This window comes from Astyanax mexicanus, chromosome 4 (genome assembly GCF_023375975.1).
Source record: "Astyanax mexicanus isolate ESR-SI-001 chromosome 4, AstMex3_surface, whole genome shotgun sequence".
NCBI lineage: Eukaryota > Metazoa > Chordata > Actinopteri > Characiformes > Acestrorhamphidae > Astyanax > Astyanax mexicanus.
In genome coordinates, this window is record NC_064411.1 from 20,336,180 (window position 1) to 20,356,138 (window position 19,959).

A 19,959-nucleotide genomic window follows, 5' to 3' on the forward strand; every position below is an offset into this window, starting at 1 on the left:
TTTTAGATATGAAAAAAAAAATTAAAAGTGACTTTCAGTTACATAATAGCAAAGTGAAATGTGACATAAATGACATAAATAAAGTTATGTCCGGTTCAAAGTTCTTTTCTCTTTTAATTTTTCATTTCAAAAACTCCAGCTATTGAGTAAGAATAAACATCTGTTAAAATTCTGGACAGCAGAATGCCTGTGTCTGCTCTATTAAGCTTAGTCTGTGTACTAAGCATAAATATAAATCCTTATAACTGTTTGATCCAGGTGTTAAACTGCTGTATTAATACCATTTTAACATTTTTCGTTTCTATGTTTTGAAATTCGTTAGATTATATTTTTGTCAACATTTTGGGTAAATTTTCTTTTGTTATTTTTCTAATAATAATAGAAATTATATAATTAATTTATATATATAATTAATTTATGCACTCATTAATATGCCATACCACATGTCTGTCTTTGTTAAAGAGCATAATATAAAGTATTTCAGCATGAAAGCACGTATTTGTAATGTGTCACAGCGTCCTGAATCATTACTACATCTCTGCTGTTTGTAACAACACGTCTCGCAATTGGCCCGTGGGCCGCGAGTGTGAGACCCAGGGGCGCAGATGGACATTTTGAACTGGGGGTACCAAGCTGTAAAATTATATATATATATATATATATATATATATATATATATATATATATATATATATATATATATATATATATATATATATATATATATATGCTGCAATAAACTTTAGAATAATCACTTTTCTGATCAACACTAGCAATACTGAAACTGTTATTGGTCTGGTATGTCAATATGTCCCCAGTGCCATCTGCGCGCATTCTTACACCATGATGCCAAATCACTGACATCCTACTATTCCATATCACATTGTTTGGTTTTTGAAAAAACGCTGTCATTGTTTTTTGTTTCTTCATTGCTACAGCCTAGGCAAGACCAGGAAGACAATGTTAACATTTTACATCTTATAATTTCAGTTAACAGCGACTGCTTACTAAAATAACATCATAATAACATCATACATAAAATCAATGGAGAGAGCCGCTGCATGCCTCGGTGCATGCCGGGTTGCGTTGCGTTTAACGCAGCTCCGCCCTCCGGCTCAACTTTATTCAAATAAATCCGGCCACCGCACTGTGTCCAGTCCAGCCAATCAGGGAAAAGCAGGCTGCGTCCAGCCAATGAGGGAAGAGCAGGCTGCGTCTTCACACACACACAAGCCTCTTACACACACACACACACACACACACACACAGAACAGGCGCCTTTCAACCACAGAAGAGAAGCTGAAAGCGGCAGAATATGGATTTATAGAGCTATAGGTTACAGTGAGGTTGGTAAAAAAATAAAAATATTAAACTTATGACTGTCTACTTCTGTTGCTTCATTTTAATTCAAAAACGAGCAAGGAGATCCAGCGTTGAAAAAAAGTGCCAGTGGACACGTACCGTAAGGAGCTGGTAACTGCCTGTGTCTGTAGTCTACAGGCAGTTACCAGCTCCTTAGAACCCCGGACTTGAGAAGGTGCGTTAAATTTACATTGGAACTGGAACACGGAGCTCCGAACAATGTAACCTCTGAACTGAACGCTTCCTAGTTTAAAAACGAGGGCATTGTGGAACACAGAATTCCACAAACGTACTGTTAACCCTCTATTGCATGTTGTTGCCATATGGCAACAAATTCTTTTTATGAGTATTTTCAATAGAGAATGACATAATATCCACCACTTTTCCCATTGTGTGTGAAAATGGGACTTTACTTTTGAAATATTTATCAGTTTGATGACATCAGTTAATCAGGAAATCCTGTTTGCCAACCCTTTCCATGTGGATGCGCCACACTGTGAAGGTCACGTCAAAGTGGGAACCTATACATTGCTAGTTTTCAAACTTCAAGACATATTTTGATCATAAAAAAATTCAACATAAATCTGGGGAAAGTAAGCTTTCATTTTTTATCATTTAATCCAAATATAAAGTTATACTTTCTCTGTAAAAGGCAAAAATGAATTTGTTGCCATATGGCAACAACATGCATACAGTGACATTCATTCTATACATGTATCCTAATGGGCTCCCATTGAGTTACCTGGCACTGTATTTGCAGATAGGTATATGATTTTAACTTGAAAACATATTTAATTTCTTAACATTATGCTATTTTCACATTTTCATATGATATATTAACAAATATATTAATTTCCTGATCAGAAAAAATATTTTTGCAAATTGTTTGTTATGGAAAGTGATAGTTCAATAGCTGTTTTTCTGCATGTATTGTATCAGTCAGCTAAAACTTCTTAATTTTCATCCTTAGAGCATGTTCACCGAACCCGCGTTGTTGCCATATGGCAACAAATTACCAAGTACCCCCCCCCAAAAAAAAATTTATGATTTTTGTTTTAATTTGAATTATTTAACCAATTTGAAGTCACAAAAACACAATTAAAAAAAATATATGATGTTTAAAAAGTTGTTCATGCAATAGAGGGTTAATTAAATTAAAACCCCAACGTTTATGCTTGTAGATGGTAGATTTCGGATGAGGTCACTATAATCATCTGCGCCCATGGTGAGACCCCTGCTCTGTAGTGTTTATGCGTCTCATTTTGACCCTGTGGCTATAAAGACTTCCTAAAATCAAACTTGGGTAAAGGGAGGAACTAGAAGAGTTTGTGATACAGAGAGGAAAAAAGGAGGAAAAAAATTGGAGCAAGCCAGAGCTCAGGGTAAAAACTGGCATAAATTTATTTTTATGCAAACTAAGATCCAAAACTGAGTGACTGTAGACAGGTGTTTCAGTTTCATTGTCCAACCCCGGTATGTCCCAAATGTGTCTATAAACTGGGTATAGGATATATATGATATCTCTATAAATTTTATAAAACATATTTTCTTTTTTTTTGTTTTCAGCTCAGAAAGTCCTTTTGTAACGTTTGTAATAATACTTTTTATTATTTTAAGTAATGTCTTTTTTTCCACAGATCTTTCAGACACATCCCATGTAAAAATGTCCCCAGAACTCATCAAGCTAGTCATACGGTTAGCTTATTAGAATAGGCAGCAGTGACTTCATTTAACTCACAATAGAAAAAAGGGCAATTCTGTTTATACTCTTTTTCCTAAAGTTCATATTAATACTTGTAAAGGGTTAAGCATTTAGTGGGTGTTAACATATGAACAGCTAAGGCATGAGGGATTGTGGTAGCTGCCTACCGTTTCATACACAGCCAGTCTATCTCTGCTCTCTCCTACTGGTATGCAGATTAGCTAAGTGTCAAACGGTCAGGTTGTTACCGTCATTAATGATAACGGTGATATCTCAAAACTGCGATTCGGCGATAATCAATATATTGCAAAACTATCCTCCACACTTCACAGCGACTGAGCTACTGAGAAAAAAACACTTCTATATAAGTAAATATTTCTTAAAACTGCATTGACACTAATGTGGTGACGTGTTCGTGTGTGTTGTGTTGGTACATGTAGATCAGGTGCAGCAGTGCTGCTGGGGTTTTTAAACACAGGGTTCAAACACCTTTTACCATGTAAAAGTCAAGCACTTTCAAGTTTTTTTCAGCATATTTCAGTAAAGTGGAAAATTATTGATAACGGTGATATCTCAAAACTGTGATTCAGCGATAATCAATATATTGCAAAACTATCCTCCACACTTCACAGCGACTGAGCTACTGAGAAAAACTACTTATAAGTAAGTAAATAGCAGGAGTTATGGATTTATTGGTGTCAGTTTCACACAAGTTAAATACCAATGTTCTCAAAATACTGAGTATCTCAACATAATGTGTATCCAATAAATTTCGTTCCACTTCACGATTGAAAGATTATTGATCTACTGTTCGAATTATGATGTATCTGGCATGATACGTCATAAAGAAGAAAAGGAGATCCAGTCCAAAATTGTAGTTCCGTCAGATTTTATTCAAAGAATCTTCTGAGCAAAACAGTTTTTTTTGGATACATCAAAAATTGAGTAAAAAGATTATTGAAAAATGAATTGAAATAAAAAGGTGAAAATAAGAGGAAAACCCCAAAGGTGAGAAAAGTTGGGGTTTCTAGAGTTCTCGGCTGTGTGAACAGGACCTGTGGCTCTGTAGTCCCTCTCGGGAGAAGCTCTCCCGCCCAACTCTACTCTTCTTCCTAGACAGAGTCTAATAAATACAGGCATTCGCCTGGCCTCAGTCTAATGGTGTGTGAGGAGGCTCCTCACACCCCCCGGATCCTGATACTGATAAGCAGTTATTCATCCTATACGTCAGCTGAGAACTCGGTCACCCCAACCTTATCAGACTATAGATTACATGTACAGAAACTCATGGTTCTGCTGGAAAAAATCAATCATGCTAAGTTGCAAGAAAAACGGCCTTGCTTTGAGCACAAGGACACAATATACATACATTCTAAGTCACAATGTGAATCATCATGAATCGTGCTAAATGCTTGAATAACATACTGATTAAGTGAAATGCTGATTTAGTTACACACAGATTAACCCTTTAATCAATGAACAATGAACATAGTAAGGCAAAACTCCTCCGTATTCTTACACACTTGTTAATTCTTCACAAAAAACAAACAAAAAAATCATATATTTATGTTTGAAGCCCAAAATGTGGCAAAAGTTTGAAAAGTTCAAGGGGGGGCCGAATACTTTTGCAAGGCACTGTATATAGTGGTTGCTTGAATGTATGTTTGGCTGTGTACAAAAGCTTTTGGCTAAAATGCTTAAGTTGAAAGAATAGATAAGATTGCAGATCTTGCAATATAAAAGCCTTTTATTGAATCACATAGATATGAATATGAGTAAATACATAAGGTGATGTAAAACAACGATAATAGCTGGTACTGGATAAAACAATCAATAAAGTAAATGGATTAGATATTTTTAGTACCTTTAGAGATACAAAAAAAAAACCCTTTAGCAAAACAATACCAAATAAGGAAAAGATAACAGAGTATATAACTTTAGCAACACAACACAACCAAATATCCCTGTAGATTAACTTGCAGATTTTTAATCAGACTGACTGAACCATAGACCAATGAGAAAACCAGTAGAGCAGGGGTGTCAAACTCATTTTGGCCGAGGGCCACATTGGCATATTGGCTGTCCTCTGAGGACCAGATGGAACTTATAAATGTAATAAAATGTAATCAAATGTAATATAAAATAAATGTAATTACTCCTTAATGTTAAATAACTCTCAATATACTATTTATTCAATCAAATATTACAGTTGCATGGAAAAAAAAGTTTGCTTGTTGCTCTATTAACATAAATCCTTTTAATTTGTCATGTTATGAAATCCAGAAACTCCATCAATCAAGAACCAAACTATTCAAGTGAATAGAAATGACATCAAATAAGTTCTATTAACTTTGATCAAAACGTTTGATACTGAAATAAGGCTTAATAAATATAAAATTAAAAATTGTGAGCTGTTAAGAACATGTGATAGATTTAGCATTTCCTCAGATTTAGCAGTTCCTCATTGTTAGAAATTCGGCCTTCAGGAACCAGGTGTCCGATTCAGGAGTCAGGAGACGGCTTCAGAGTTGACTTGAGTTTATTCACGTGCAGACAGAAAATCTACACGGGCACAGCTTAGTCAGTCGATCAGAAGCAATCTGACTAAAGATATTTTGAGGGAACATTATATACCTTTTGAAAACTGCAGGGTGGTCACTTTAATGGGGGGTATGAGGGTCCCTGCAGAGACAAATGGTCAGATAAATTAGCATATAGACGATGAGGGTCCCTGCAGAGACAAATGGTCAGATAACAATCTGGGTCCCTGCAGAGATGAATGGTCAAGTTTTGTAGCAGACATGATGGAGCCACAATTGGGGGAATAGGAGAGGGTGAAAGAGTTAAAGTATAATTTGTTATGGGCAGAATTCTATCAATTCCCCCTTTGATTCTCCCAAATGGAGAATCACACAACTACATTATTACTAAAAATTAAAAACATATGTACAATAAATTGTCATATGTATAAACAATTAAAGGTCTGTAACTATACAACTGTAATTGTACCATAAATGTCAGAAAAGTTGATGTAACCAAGTATTGGAGCTGGTTATGTCTGTTACTTGGTCTTAAAATGTTCCTGAAGAATAATGAAGAAAGTTTCAGTAGTTGTCCATGGTTTTCCAAGAGGCTTGCTTCCATGTGGTGATGTCTCTTCTTACATCACAACTTCAGCTTTTGAGCAGCCACATTGTGTGTGTGTGTGTGTGTGTGTGTGTGGATGTCCATGGCGATTGCTTCAATGTCAGTGAAAGGCAGGCCATCTGGGAAGTCCACTTTGAACCTCAATTGTCTTTTCAACTGTTCAGGCTTGCATCCGACACGTCACAAATTGTTCTCGCCATGCTGGATTGGCTGGAGCACTGTCTGGCTCCAACAGATCTGTAACAGAGGAAACACTGAGCAGTAAATTGTTCATTGATGTTGATTATGTATTTTTTTTTTTTTTTTTTTTTTTGTAGTTTATCTGCTTATCCCCGCTGTCTGTCCCTCAGAAGAGGCTGCTATGATAATGTACAGTGTGTTGAAATCTTCATCCCAAAGGGTAACCCCCATGAAAATAGAAATCATGGTTCTTCCTCGGGACTCTGAACAATTACCCACCTCTTCTTTTCTGACCCTAGATCTCAGTTCTGGGGTACAAGCAGAAACTAACAAAACTCAATGAGACATTCTCATCTAAATAGATTGTTTCATGTTTCCTCACCATGACCCATTGACCAGAAATAGCAAGTCATTTGCTCTAATCTCGTTAGTTGTCCGAGTTTTCATCTCACCACAGGTGAGAAAACTATTTGAATTATCCTACTGTGACCAAATTGTGTTTGTGAAGCTATTGTGTTTGTGAAGCTAGTTTTTGCTTCCCCCTTTGATCCAGAATCCATCTGGATCACTTAATACTTTAGTTAAACCATATTCAGAGTTCCACAGATCAGGAACTCAAACTACAGGTTGTAACTGAAGAGTATAAAACTTAAATTGATCGTATAGTGGTTACTTCAGTGTATGACAATTTTAAATTGATCGTATAGTGGTTTATTTTTTCCTAAAAATAACTATATCACCTAAAGTCTGCAAAAAACTTTGTTTGGTGCATTATCTCTAAAATTGTGCAACACAACTTAACTTAATCAGGACTGGTCTCAAGTCCCTTGCTAGTAAGAAAACAAAATAAACAAAATAGTTAAAAAGTGCACTTAAATATATTATTAACATGCTACTTAGCTTATGGTAAGCTCAACCTGGATGGTAAATTCAACTTATGTTCATAAGAATCTTAAGATTCTGGTCTGAGATTTGAAACCATCAAAATCCAGTTCTTAAAAACAAAAAGCACAAATAAGAGTTTAAGTAGCAGGACAAATTAGCTTAAGCCAAAGCAGGAGAAACTGTTGAAATCCCTGTGACTCCCTGTAGAGCACTGAATATCAAAGATAACTGCTCTGTGACACCCTGTAAAGTCTTGATTATCAGTGGTATCTGTTCTTGTGAAATCCCAGCTGGGCTTCCCTGTGAGAACCCACCAAAAGAATTTTCCATTGTGTTGCCTCTAGAACTAGCACCCATTTTGCGTCTATCTGCCTGCTTTTTACGACAAACTCGAGAAAAGTGACCAATTCTATGGCAGTAGTGGCACTCTTTTTTCTGATTAGTGAATGTTTGAGTTGGACCCAAGTTTGATCCATTCTTTGTGAGGATGTGTATGGATGCAGGAACATGGTTTGGTTCAAGATCCACATCCAAACGGTCCAGTTCATTCTTAAGATCAACCCACTTTGTTTTTCTCCAGTTTGGAACAGCAGTCACCAGAGCTCGTCTAAGATCTGTTTGTAGTGACTCAACCAGCTGTCTAAAATGGGGACCATCAGTTGTATTGTTAATGTTATCAGCATTGTAATGGCTGATACCTGAATGACGCAGAAAAACTTTTTCAAACCTCTCACAGAAGTCTGCTGCAGACTCTCCCTTTCTATGTCTGCAGTTGGTAATCTGCCCCCAATCAGTGGTTTTACGGCATTTGCATTTAATCCAGTCATCAAAAGCTTCCCACCCTTTGTCAAGGTTCTGGCCTTTGTCACCCAAAGCATTTGAGACCTTTTTAGCAAGTTCTCTACCATCTGTGATGTTAAGAACTTGGCTAGCAATGGCTACGGCGTCATTTGGATGTAGTGAGTACAGATTCCTTTTCTTATGCATAAGATCAATAAAGTCAAGCCCCATTTCCCTTGGAGGTTTAAACTCTTTGGATATTGTGTCCAAAGTTGCTGCATCTAAAGGAATGTGCCCAATTTCTAGTCTGGTTTCACCACCTGCATTTCTCCTATTAAGTACCTCAGAGGATACAACAGTTACAGGTCTCATTTTAACACAGATTGGAAAGTGTGTTTTACCAGTAGCATGGTCAGAATCTTTATCTGATGACACAGATTCTGACCCATCAGAGAGGTCACTCTCAGACAATTCAGGATACAGCCTGACTGCTACTTGAGGATTTCCATCCTCTTTGTAACACGGCTGACCTGGAGTAGGGGCAACAGTCAGAGAACACTGAGGCCCTGACTTTGACTTAAGTTTGGCATGTTGCTGTTCAACTTCTGTCAATGTTTGCTGCAGTTGCTTGCATGTGCTCTGGGCATGTTTGGTAGCAGTTTTATGCCTTCTGCACTCGCTAGTTAGCTCTAAGACCTTTCCTTCTGCTTCTTTTAACTTTTCATCCATAGATTTCAACTTGCATTCCCAGTAATGCTTAATAACAAAAAGACATTCCTTAACTGAGTTGTGCTTGAGGCTGTAACCTAAAGCTGTTTTACACTCAGCAAGAGTCCATTCTCTATCAGCAGAGAAACCTTTGGATGAAAAGTACTGAGTTAACTTTTGCTCACAAATATGTTTCTTCCCAATGTCACTGATTACGCTTTCAAAATCAGAATCAGACCATTGTGGCATTTCAGTCCCTCCCTTAACTAAGGTGCTGCTTTTATAGTTAAGAGGTTTAGCAAGATTCTTAATGTTTTGGCCTTTAGCAGACATGGTGAGAAAACAAGAGAACAAAACCAAGCTCTGAAACAATAGCAAAACAAAGACACTACCAGCAGATACCAACCAACTGTACTTCACAGAGGACTACAGCAGTAAGTTTCAACACTAACTAAGTAAAACGTCTCTCTTTGTTAGAGAGGATCCCAGTTACAAATCCTAAGTTTACAGTTGTAACAAAACAAAACGTCTCTCAGTTCAGAGAGGAAAACAGTTACTAATTCTGATCTAGCAGTAACAAACAAGCATCTCTCACTTCAGAGAGGATAACAGTTACTAATTCTGATCTAACAGTAACAAACAAGCATCTCTCAGTTCAGAGAGGATAACAGTTACTAATTCTGATCTAACAGTAACAAACAAGCATCTCTCACTTCAGAGAGGATAACATTTACTGACTCCTATTTTATCCAGCCAAAATTTCTCTTCAGTTCGAAATGGCGTTTACTCACCAAGTAGGTTTCAGTAGCCATCCGGGTCACGGCACCAAGTTGTTAGAAATTCGGCCTTCAGGAACCAGGTGTCCGATTCAGGAGTCAGGAGACGGCTTCAGAGTTGACTTGAGTTTATTCACGTGCAGACAGAAAATCTACACGGGCACAGCTTAGTCAGTCGATCAGAAGCAATCTGACTAAAGATATTTTGAGGGAACATTATATACCTTTTGAAAACTGCAGGGTGGTCACTTTAATGGGGGGTATGAGGGTCCCTGCAGAGACAAATGGTCAGATAAATTAGCATATAGACGATGAGGGTCCCTGCAGAGACAAATGGTCAGATAACAATCTGGGTCCCTGCAGAGATGAATGGTCAAGTTTTGTAGCAGACATGATGGAGCCACAATTGGGGGAATAGGAGAGGGTGAAAGAGTTAAAGTATAATTTGTTATGGGCAGAATTCTATCACTCATACAACCACTAGTCGGAGCTGCAGCAGCAGCAGCACAAGCCCACAGTCTTTACTGAGTCAGAGCTACAGCCCAGCCACGGGCTACAGGCAAAGCTGAGCCAGTCTGGAGCGTTTTTACAGTTTTTAAAATTCTTCTGTGTAAAAAATAAAGATTTTAACCCCACTAACCAAATAATACAGCTCTCTACAGTTCATCTTTCAGCCCAAGCAGCTAACAGCAGCAGTTTAGAGCAGTCGTCACGAAGTCACTGCTGGGATTACATTATAAACAGGTCAGTTAGCGCGCTGCTAACCTCAGGATGTTTATAACTACGGAGTTTAGTGAACACACCACGGCTGCAAGGTTAGACTGTTGAAGGCTACTGAAGACTATTAAAGGCTATTGGAGGTTATTGAAAGGGTTATTGGGGGCAGAAATCAGTACAGGCTGGTTAGATAAGTGATTCACGTCCTCGTCCTTTGCTGCGCTGTAACTGCAACTAGCGCTGTCACAGTGATGTTTATTAACGTCATTAAAACAGATTTTGTCAGCTATTGTCTTATAAATATTTACACAGAACTTATATCTCTCCTAACAAGCGTTTATTTTGGTCAGTAACACTCTTCGTAACACAAAAGTCATACCGGTCTTTCGCCTTGAAGCACAGCCGTCCGTCTGCATCAGCTTCTCTTTTTCTGGACATTATGGGATAAACGTTTGTATGTCTCAATTCCACCCGCGAAGTTACGCCTTCCCTCCGGCAGGGTTTCCACATCAATGACTACACTGCCGTGTAGTGGCAGTAAGCCGTAACTTCACGGTTAATACAATCGACAAGCATTGTGGGAAATGTAGTTTTTGGTCAAAGAACGCTTCTGACCTATTTATTATAGACACTAAGATCTTACAAGCTCTCGCTTGGATGTGGCCACATTTGGCCCGCGGGCCTTGTGTTTGACACATGTGCAGTAGAGGGAATCAAGAATCCTGCAGTCTTACTGCTGCACAGCCTGCTGAGTGTTGCTTTCAGTATGGAAACTACAGCTAGACCGTTTTTTTTTTTTGTTTTAAACTCTGAAAAGGATTTTGTTGGCCTTTTGTTGCAAGCTAAGAATATTCTCTACTCCTAAGAATACTCTACTCCTTTAAACTACGACATCTAAATTTTAAAAGACTAAGTAATGCTAATCTAACATCTGGAGCAAACACTGGCAGTGCCCTCGCTCCAACTACAAACTACAAACGTGGAGTGGAGGAAAAAATAAAGAAAGTATTTATATGTAAACAATTGAGAATGTGTTAAGGCTGTAAATGACATAAGTTGACCAAATGATCATTTCCTACTTATGGCAAAGCATATTCAATTTTTAAACCTAAAAATGTCCCAGAATGATAAAATCCTCACTTTTGTTTATTATTAGTTCTAAAGCTAATGCTGAGATTTAATATACGATTTTACTCTGAGCTAGCATCATCGCTTTACTATTTATTCAGCATATCACTGAAAAAATTGTAAAAATGTATGTTCCTAGTTTATGCTGTTAGTGGTACCATTTATGATTCTGTGTGTAAAAACTTCTTAAAACACAACACTAAGTGTTGAAGAGCTCTGCAGGCATTAACTAATGTAGGTATACAAACATACATAAAAACACAGCATGAAATTCAGTAAACATCATCTCTGGATAAGATTCATTTTTCTGAACCTGTAAAAAGCCATTTTTAAATGAAGTTCTTGTTACAGAGTGAAGATTTTGTGCATGATGAGGTGTTTTTGGCTGTCTGAAAGATTTAAGGTTTGCATTTTTTATGGCAGAGGAACAGATTTGGGATACTTTTCTATCTTTTGTGAATGCACTGATTTAATATAAGTTCACTCTGTAAAGTAAAACTCTTCCCACAGTCTGAACAGTGAAACGGTTTCTCTCCTGTGTGAATGCGTTGGTGTATTTTGAGATGACTCTGTTGAGTAAAACTCTTCCCACAGTCGAAACAGTAATACGGTTTCTCTCCTGTGTGAATGCGCTGGTGTATTTTGAGATGACTCTGTTGATTAAAACTCTTTCCACAGTCTGAACAGTGATACGGTTTCTCTCCTGTGTGAATGCGCTGATGCAGTTTGAGATTACTCTGTTCAGTAAAACTCTTTCCACAGTCTGAACAGTGATACGGTTTCTCTCCTGTGTGAATGCGCTGGTGTATTTTGAGAGTACTCTGTTGATTAAAACTCTTCCCACAGTCGAAACAGTAATACAGTTTCTCTCCTGTGTGAATGCGCTGATGCAGTTTGAGATTACTCTGTTGAGTAAAACTCTTCCCACAGTCGAAACAGTAATACGGTTTCTCTCCTGTGTGAATGCGCTGGTGTCTTTTGAGATGACTCTGTTCAGTAAAACTCTTCCCACAGTCGAAACAGTGATACGGTTTCTCTCCTGTGTGAATGCGCTGGTGATTTTTGAGATGACCCTGTTGATTAAAACTCTTCCCACAATCGGAGCAGTAATACGGTTTCTCTCCTGTGTGAATGCGCTGGTGTTTTTGGAGAGTACTCTGTTGATTAAAACTCTTTCCACAGTCGGAGCAGTAATACGGTTTCTCTCCTGTGTGAATGCGCTGGTGCAGTTTGAGAGTACTCTGTTGAGTAAAACTCTTCCCACAGTCGGAGCAGTAATACGGTTTCTCTCCTGTGTGAATGCGCTGGTGTATTTTGAGACTACTCTGTTCAGTAAAACTCTTCCCACAGTCTGAGCAGTAATACGGTTTCTCTCCTGTGTGAATGCGCTGGTGTTTTTTGAGATTACTCTGTTGATTAAAACTCTTTCCACAGTCTGAGCAGTGATGTGGTTTCTCTCCTGTGTGAATGCGCTGGTGTTTTTTGATATCACTCTGTTTAGTAAAACTCTTGACAGAGTGCTGATGTTCCTCCATGTCGGGACTTGGCTCCATCTGTCTGTGAAATGTAGCAAACAATTTCTGCGTTTTCAGGAGATTCTTCTGGCTGGCTTGTGCTTCACCTCTTTCAGCAGTTTAACACTGCTCTTTATTAAATATCCTGGTTGTTTATTCTGGAAAAACAAAGAAAAAAAATTTTGTGTATTAAAATAAAAGCAGGTCAATTAACCAAAAAGAATTACCTACATTAGTTACACTATATGGAGAAAAATACTGGGACACCTTCATACTACAATAAAGGCTTCAGTACTTTTATCCCATTATAAATTCACAGACATTTTAATATGTATCTTGACTGTCAGCAGGCTGCAGCTGCAAAATGTATGTAGCAGAAACACTGCTGCTGTCCTGAGCACTGAATAAAGTGTTATACTACTACTTTAGTAGTATCACACTTTACACTATAATCCATACTACTAAAACTTGAAGCTCGGCTGCGCTCCGGTCCACACCTAGAACCTCCCGCTATGAAGCCGAGCGGAGCGCAGTGCGGCCGAACCGAGTTCCTCGATTAGGCTCGGCCCTGATGCAGAATTTTAGATTTTAGATGCAGAATGAGCACACCTGATGCTTCCACAAGTGATTAAACAGGAGAGATAGTTGAGGGAGGCAGGTCTAATTCAGTGGTTCGGCTTTCAAAGGTCTGATAAACTTCAGCTTGCTCCCAATTGTGCCGGAAAGTGGAGTTGACTAGCAACGGTAATGCATCTAATCTGTTCCACCACCTCAAGCAGTTTCACTACACACAATATCTTCCTTATTCTGGCTGAAGCACTTATGTAGTTTATGTTGTATCTAAGTTATTTCTAGTTGATATAGGTTTGTTTATTTGACGGTGATATCGTGTTCCTTTTATATCAATGAAGGCTTTCTGCATTCTTTATCCTGGATGAGGCACTTTTGTTTTGATCTGTTAAATATGTTTACAAAAGGATAAGAAGCTCTGCCTCTGTTGTAATGTAAAGTTATTTATATTGGTAAAATGTAAAGAGGTTATTGGTTTGTGTTTGACAGAGATGTCATGTTTTTATATTGCTACATGCAAATAAAGGTGAGCATTAATTCATTCTGACCATTTTTTAATTTCTAAAGTATTATACAGTTTTTTTTATGAGAGGAGGCTTTAAAGACAGTAATAGGTACAGATTTCCATTGCAGGGATTCCTAACAGTTTTTCTGAGGCCTTCCAAATATTTATATCGATATCGAAATTATATTGTATCGACCGAAATTAAGGAATGTATCGTGATATACATTTTGGCCATATCGTCCAGCACTAGCTGTAAATATGTCATACTGCTCTAACAAAGTGTCTCATTTTATCTTATAAATATCTTTGTAATTTTCTGACTTGCAGTATATCTCTACCCCTCACCTTTTAGAATCAAATATTTAGTTTTTCAATACAATAATTTCAGTGACCGGAAGCAGAAAAAGCCTGTATTAAATATATATGCTTGATGAAGAGTCTCGACCTACCCCTTCCTGTTTTTATGTTCTAGAAATTAGATAATATTACTTTTTTTATTCAGGTGTATTTATGGGATAATTTATCTGCATACAATCACAGCTCCAGAAATTACATTAATCTGTTTTAATAAGGCAGTATGCCATAAAATATCGTAAGAAATAATGTTGCCAATATTTTTGAATATCATGAACTATATTACCCTGAAATATGGAGCCATATCACCCACCCCTAATTATCACATTCAGGGTAGTACTTTCTTGCTGTTTTAAGCAAAAGAAAAATTCACACTGTTTTCATTTCCTATTATATATCTTCTAGAGACATTTTATATATGTTTATGTCCAGTATAATTTATTTTACTTTAATCCTGCATATATGGAGTGCATTATTACCCAGCAAAAAGCTACACATCGGCCCTTCGTGGGCTAAGTGCGGGCACTGTGGGCAGGGGCTAGCCCATTAAAATTCCAAACAGGCCCAACATGGGTTTTCTGTGGGCAGCCTGTTCATTGGCTGGCCCACCCAAATCCTATAAAAGGCCGCTGTGGGCTAGCCTGAACTGGTCCAGTGCATTAATGCCCCTGTAGGCCCAGTGTGGGAATTATTTGGACAGCCAACACTTTGATGCGCCCACACAAATCCCAGGCAGGCCCACTGTGGGTCAGCCCACATTCAGCCTGCACCATTTCACACCCTGAAGGGCCAGTGTGGGATATATGTGGGCAAAGCACAGTTTAGCATGCCCACACAATTCCCATGCAGAGCCAGTGTGGTCAGCCCAAATTCAGCTTGCACCATTTCATACCCGGTATGGGTTATATGTCGGCAACCTGCACTTTGGCATGTGCACACAAATCTCATGCAGGGCCACTGTGGGTCAGCCCTAATTCAGCCTGCACCATTTACACACTGTAGGCATTGTGGGTTATATGTGAGCATGCCCACACAAATCCTATGCTAGGTTACTCTGGGTCAGCCCAAATTTACCATACAATATTTTACAATCTGAAAGTTTGTGTCATAACAAGTTCATATGAAGGGTATCTGAATATTTTTTATTGTTTTTGTCTGTGAGAGCTAGGTAGATTAGCTAGCTTAGTGGATAGGAGCAACACTGTGTGAAATGTAGTATCAGCTCTGAAAGATTTTCTAAACCAAAAGTGGAGAAAAATCAAGGTACCACAGCAGAGTTGTGCAGAGACCTTTGGAGGGACACACACACACACACATAGTAACATCTCATATTTTTCAAGACATATACTGTATAGCTATACATTTTTATTTATAAAAATATTTTTATTTAATATTTTGGATAGCTACGAATTTGCTCCATGGTGCTGATTCATAATCTCACCTTTATTATTGGTCGTGCTGATAATAAATAAATAAAAATATTAAATTATAAATGTTTTTGTGCTTGACTATACACTTTGTGTAAGCCAGCAAGGTTATAAAAGTTACATATTTTTTTATTTTTGCATGTGATATTTAATTGTGAGGATCATGTAACCAACGAATCCACCCCCCTCCCCCTCCCCCCTCCCTGCACGTGCCTTTACCACAGAGCAACGATCAAGCTTAAAGGCAAAGTCAGTGAGTGACTTTGGTCTGTCAAAGTGACTGAAAGGTAAGTTATAATTTCTGTATTACTATACGCTTTTCTATTTTTTGCTAAGATACGCTAATGTGGTGCTAATGCAGTTACCACTCTCAGGTTATTGTAGCATTATAAGGGTAGCTATGTTGAAGTTAGCATTGTGCTAACAAATGTTAACATTTTGCTAAGTTAGAATGAGAATTTACCTCACATTTAAATAACACGAGGGGCTCCCAAGTTGGCAGCTTATCTCGGCTCTTGGAGAAAGACTGCTGTTAAGTAAGTTAACTTTATATCCAAGTATGTCAACAATAACCAGCTAAGGGAACAATGGCTTGCTAAGGGAAATATTAAGGGAAATGGAAAATGGAAAGATATCCACTTAAGCTAAGGGAAAGATATCCACTTAAGCTAAGGGAAAGATATCCACTTAAGCTAAGGGAAAGATAGCCAGTTAAGCTAAGGGAAAGATAGCCAGTTAAGCTAAGGGAAAGATAGCCAGTTAAGCTAAGGGAAAGATAGCCAGTTAAGCTAAGGGAAAAATAACCAGTTAAGCTAAGGGAAAGATAGCCAGTTAAGCTAAGGGAAAGATATCCAGCTAAGCTAACGGAAATATAGCCAGTTAAGCTAACGGAAATATAGCCAGTTAAGCTAAGGGAAAGATAGCCAGTAAAGCTAAGGGAAAGATAGCCAGTTAAGCTAAGGGAAAGATAGCCAGTTAAGCTAAGGGAAAAATAGCCAGTTAAGCTAAGGGAAAGATAGCCAGTTAAGCTAAGGGAAAGCTAGCCAGCTAAGCTAACGGAAATATAGCCAGTTAAGCTAAGGGAAAGATATCCAGCTAAGCTAACGGAAATATAGCCAGTTAAGCTAAGGGAAAGATATCCAGCTAAGCTAAGGGAAAGATAGCCAGTTAAGCTAAGGGAAAGATATCCAGTTAAGCTAACGGAAAGCTAGCCAGTTAAGCTAAGGGAAAGATAGCCAGTTAAGCTAATGCAAAGATAGCCAGTCAAGCTAAGGGAAAGATAGCCAGTTAAGCTAAGGGAAAGATATTCAGTTAAGCTAAGGGAAAGATAGCCAGTTAAGCTAAGGGAAAGATATCATTTTAAAAAGTTTTGGTATTTTTGTGAACCTGATATCCTGATATCGGCCACCTCACATGTTTATAGAATGTAACTACCAGTCACACACAGTGACTGTAAAGGCTATTTATGTTTCACCATGAATAGCCTGAAGAAATTCAAATTCAAATAACTATCACTATATAAGAATCACTGTAATCAAATACAGTCTGCAAATTTCTCTAAAATTAAGCATTGTACATGAAAAGACACTAACAGATGTAGTATTTACCTGACTGCATTCTCATATCTCTATATTATCATTTTAAGAGGCCGTGAGAAGATCAATCATGCCACCACCAAAGGATGCAGAGATCGAGCAGGTTGCAAAGGTTTGGCTTTGGAATGCACGGGACCATTCAGGTGGACGGAAGCATCGTCTCATGCAGTCTCTTAAAAAAAATAGTTCATTTATGATCTATGCTATATTAATGCATAAACAATATTCATTTTTGATATTATGATTAACTATATCTGTTCTATTTATGTAAAGTACATCTATTTTCTCCTTCATTATTATTGCTGTGAGATAAAAACCTTAATGCAAAAACTAATGTTATATTCAATTAGAATTTTTTTTTACTGGTTTGATTGGGATGACATTTTGGTTCCAAGTCTACAAGCAAGAGGAATAAAATTAATAATAGAGATCAGGGGTGGGTTTCCTGAAAGCTTCGTTACGCTAAGAACTTCGTTAACTCGTACTTAAGATTGATCGTTAATTAAAGAGTGTTTCCCAAACCCGTGCGTAACTAAAGTACTACGTAAACTCGCTTGCAGATTAACGAGTGCCCTCACCCAGTCGTTATTCTTAACGAGCTTCTTTAGGGGATCTCTACTTGCAGTTCAGCAGCTTAAACACCAGGGACCGCCAATTTTGAGGGAGAAAAATTATAATTTCCCTGCTTGAAGCAATTATATTATGTTACTATTAATTATAATCAATTATATATATATATATATATATATATATATATATATATATATATATATATATATATATATATGTATGTATGTATGTATATAATTATTATTATAATAATTAATATTATTATATTATATTATATTATATTATATTATATTATTTGACGTGTCTGCGGGTGCTCCGGTTTCCTCCCACAGTCCAAAGTTCAGGCTAATTGGATGTCGGATAAAAATTGCCCCTTAGGTGTGAGTGTGTGAGTGGATGTGCCTGTGTGTCTGTCTGCCCTGCGATGGATTGGCGGCCTGTCCAGGGTGTATACTGCCTTCAGCCCGATCCCGGCTGGTATAGACTCCAGCCACCCCCCCGCGACCCTTAACAGATAAAGCGGTTGACGATGAGTGAGTAAGTGAGTGAATGAGTTATATTATATTATATTATATTAGATTATATTATATCATATATTATATTTTATATTATATTATATTATATTATATTATATTATATTATATTATATTATAATGCCAACTTTCTCTGTGTAGTCTAACTGGGCATACTGGAATTGACCAATCAAACCCATAAATTATTAAAAATCCAGATTCCTGCAGATGATGCTCACGGTCTAAGCAAAGCTGCAAAGTCACCAATCCGTGGATTCTGTAATCAGGCTGTTATGTGGCATACACACACTTATATACACTTCCCACCAGCCCGGGAATTACAGCACAATACAATATATTTCCATGCTATTGGGAAAATTCCTGGTACTGTAGGTCCGGTGCAGGGGACGCCTGCAGTGTCTTTAATCACACCTACACGTATTGTAAAGGGTATCGGTGAATGTGCAGGTAATATTTAATATTATTCTTTATTTAGGTGCTTCTAACCAGTGATGTCAGTAACGCGTTACTCTAATCTGACCCTTTTTTTCAGTAACGAGTAATCTAACGCGTTACTATTTCCAATCCAGTAATCAGATTAAAGTTACTTATTTAAGTCACTGTGCGTTACTCTCTCTCTCTCTCCACCTCACACTCACACACACACACACACACACACACCGCTCCCTTACCCATTCCCTCTCCGCTCTTCCCCAATCACACGCGTCTCGCTTTCTCCCCTGTCTCTCTCTCTCGCGCTCGGCGTGTCTTTAGTTTCCGCCCGTTTTCGTTTTCCGCCAGTTCTCGGCGCCCTTTCTCTTTATTAAAGCGTTTTTTTTTTGCGGCCGAGTCCCAATTCACTAGCCAGGGCAGCGGTCTGCCACAAATTTGATTGGCAGAGGAGAGCGTTTGAAGATTTTACACCACACGTGATTGGAAGTTCACTGCGCGTATACCGTAAAGACAAGAAAAGTTCCGGTGCTTTAAATGAACACTGTCAGAATTAAATCCTTCTCAGTAGTTGGGTCCGGTATGGGTCCGTATTGGACAACGTCTGGGTCCGGACCCGGACCCCAGTCTGCAAATATGTGATCCCTGGTCTAGACCATATACACGGTTCTGTTTTATAAAACCACTCCCTGCTGCCCTGCTGAGAACAACAGGTTCAATGTTCAGTTTTACAGTGTTAAATATTTCAGGTCAAGAAAGACTTTCTTTATTTTATATATTTTTTATAAAAACAAGTATTTATGTTTAGTAAAATCAAGAAAGACCATATTTTATTTTTTATAAAAATATATATGTTAATTTTTTTATTTTTATAAAAAAAAACGTATTTTTTTAGGAAATAGTTCAACTTAACAGAGATAAATTGTTGCTGTTAAAATGCATTTTCCAATAAAGGGAGTATTGGCAAAACTGGTTATAATGTTAATGTTAAGGCAGCGGGAGGTGGTGTCTGCAGCTGCTGAAAATAACTAATAAAGTAACTTGTAAAGTAACTTAGTTACTTTTAAAATCAAGTAA

At 37.8% G+C, this 19,959-nt stretch overlaps 2 protein-coding genes across 4 annotated transcripts in view; both read right to left on the reverse strand.

The window, feature by feature from the left end:
* The window catches only part of LOC125801274 (zinc finger protein 239-like), a 55,486-nt gene that overhangs the window by 30,126 nt on the left and 5,401 nt on the right, over positions 1-19,959 (reverse strand). The gene's annotated exons all lie outside the window — the stretch shown is intronic.
* LOC111196650 (zinc finger protein 239) overlaps positions 10,014-19,959 on the reverse strand; it is a 307,776-nt gene continuing 297,830 nt past the window's right edge. For all 3 annotated transcript variants that reach the window (XM_049477158.1, XM_049477159.1, XM_049477157.1), the window contains exon 2: positions 10,014-13,057. In XM_049477158.1, coding sequence (XP_049333115.1) covers positions 11,832-12,938 — 1,107 coding nt within the window. In that variant the 5' untranslated portion in view covers positions 12,939-13,057 and the 3' untranslated portion in view covers positions 10,014-11,831. The remainder of the gene's footprint in view (positions 13,058-19,959) is intronic.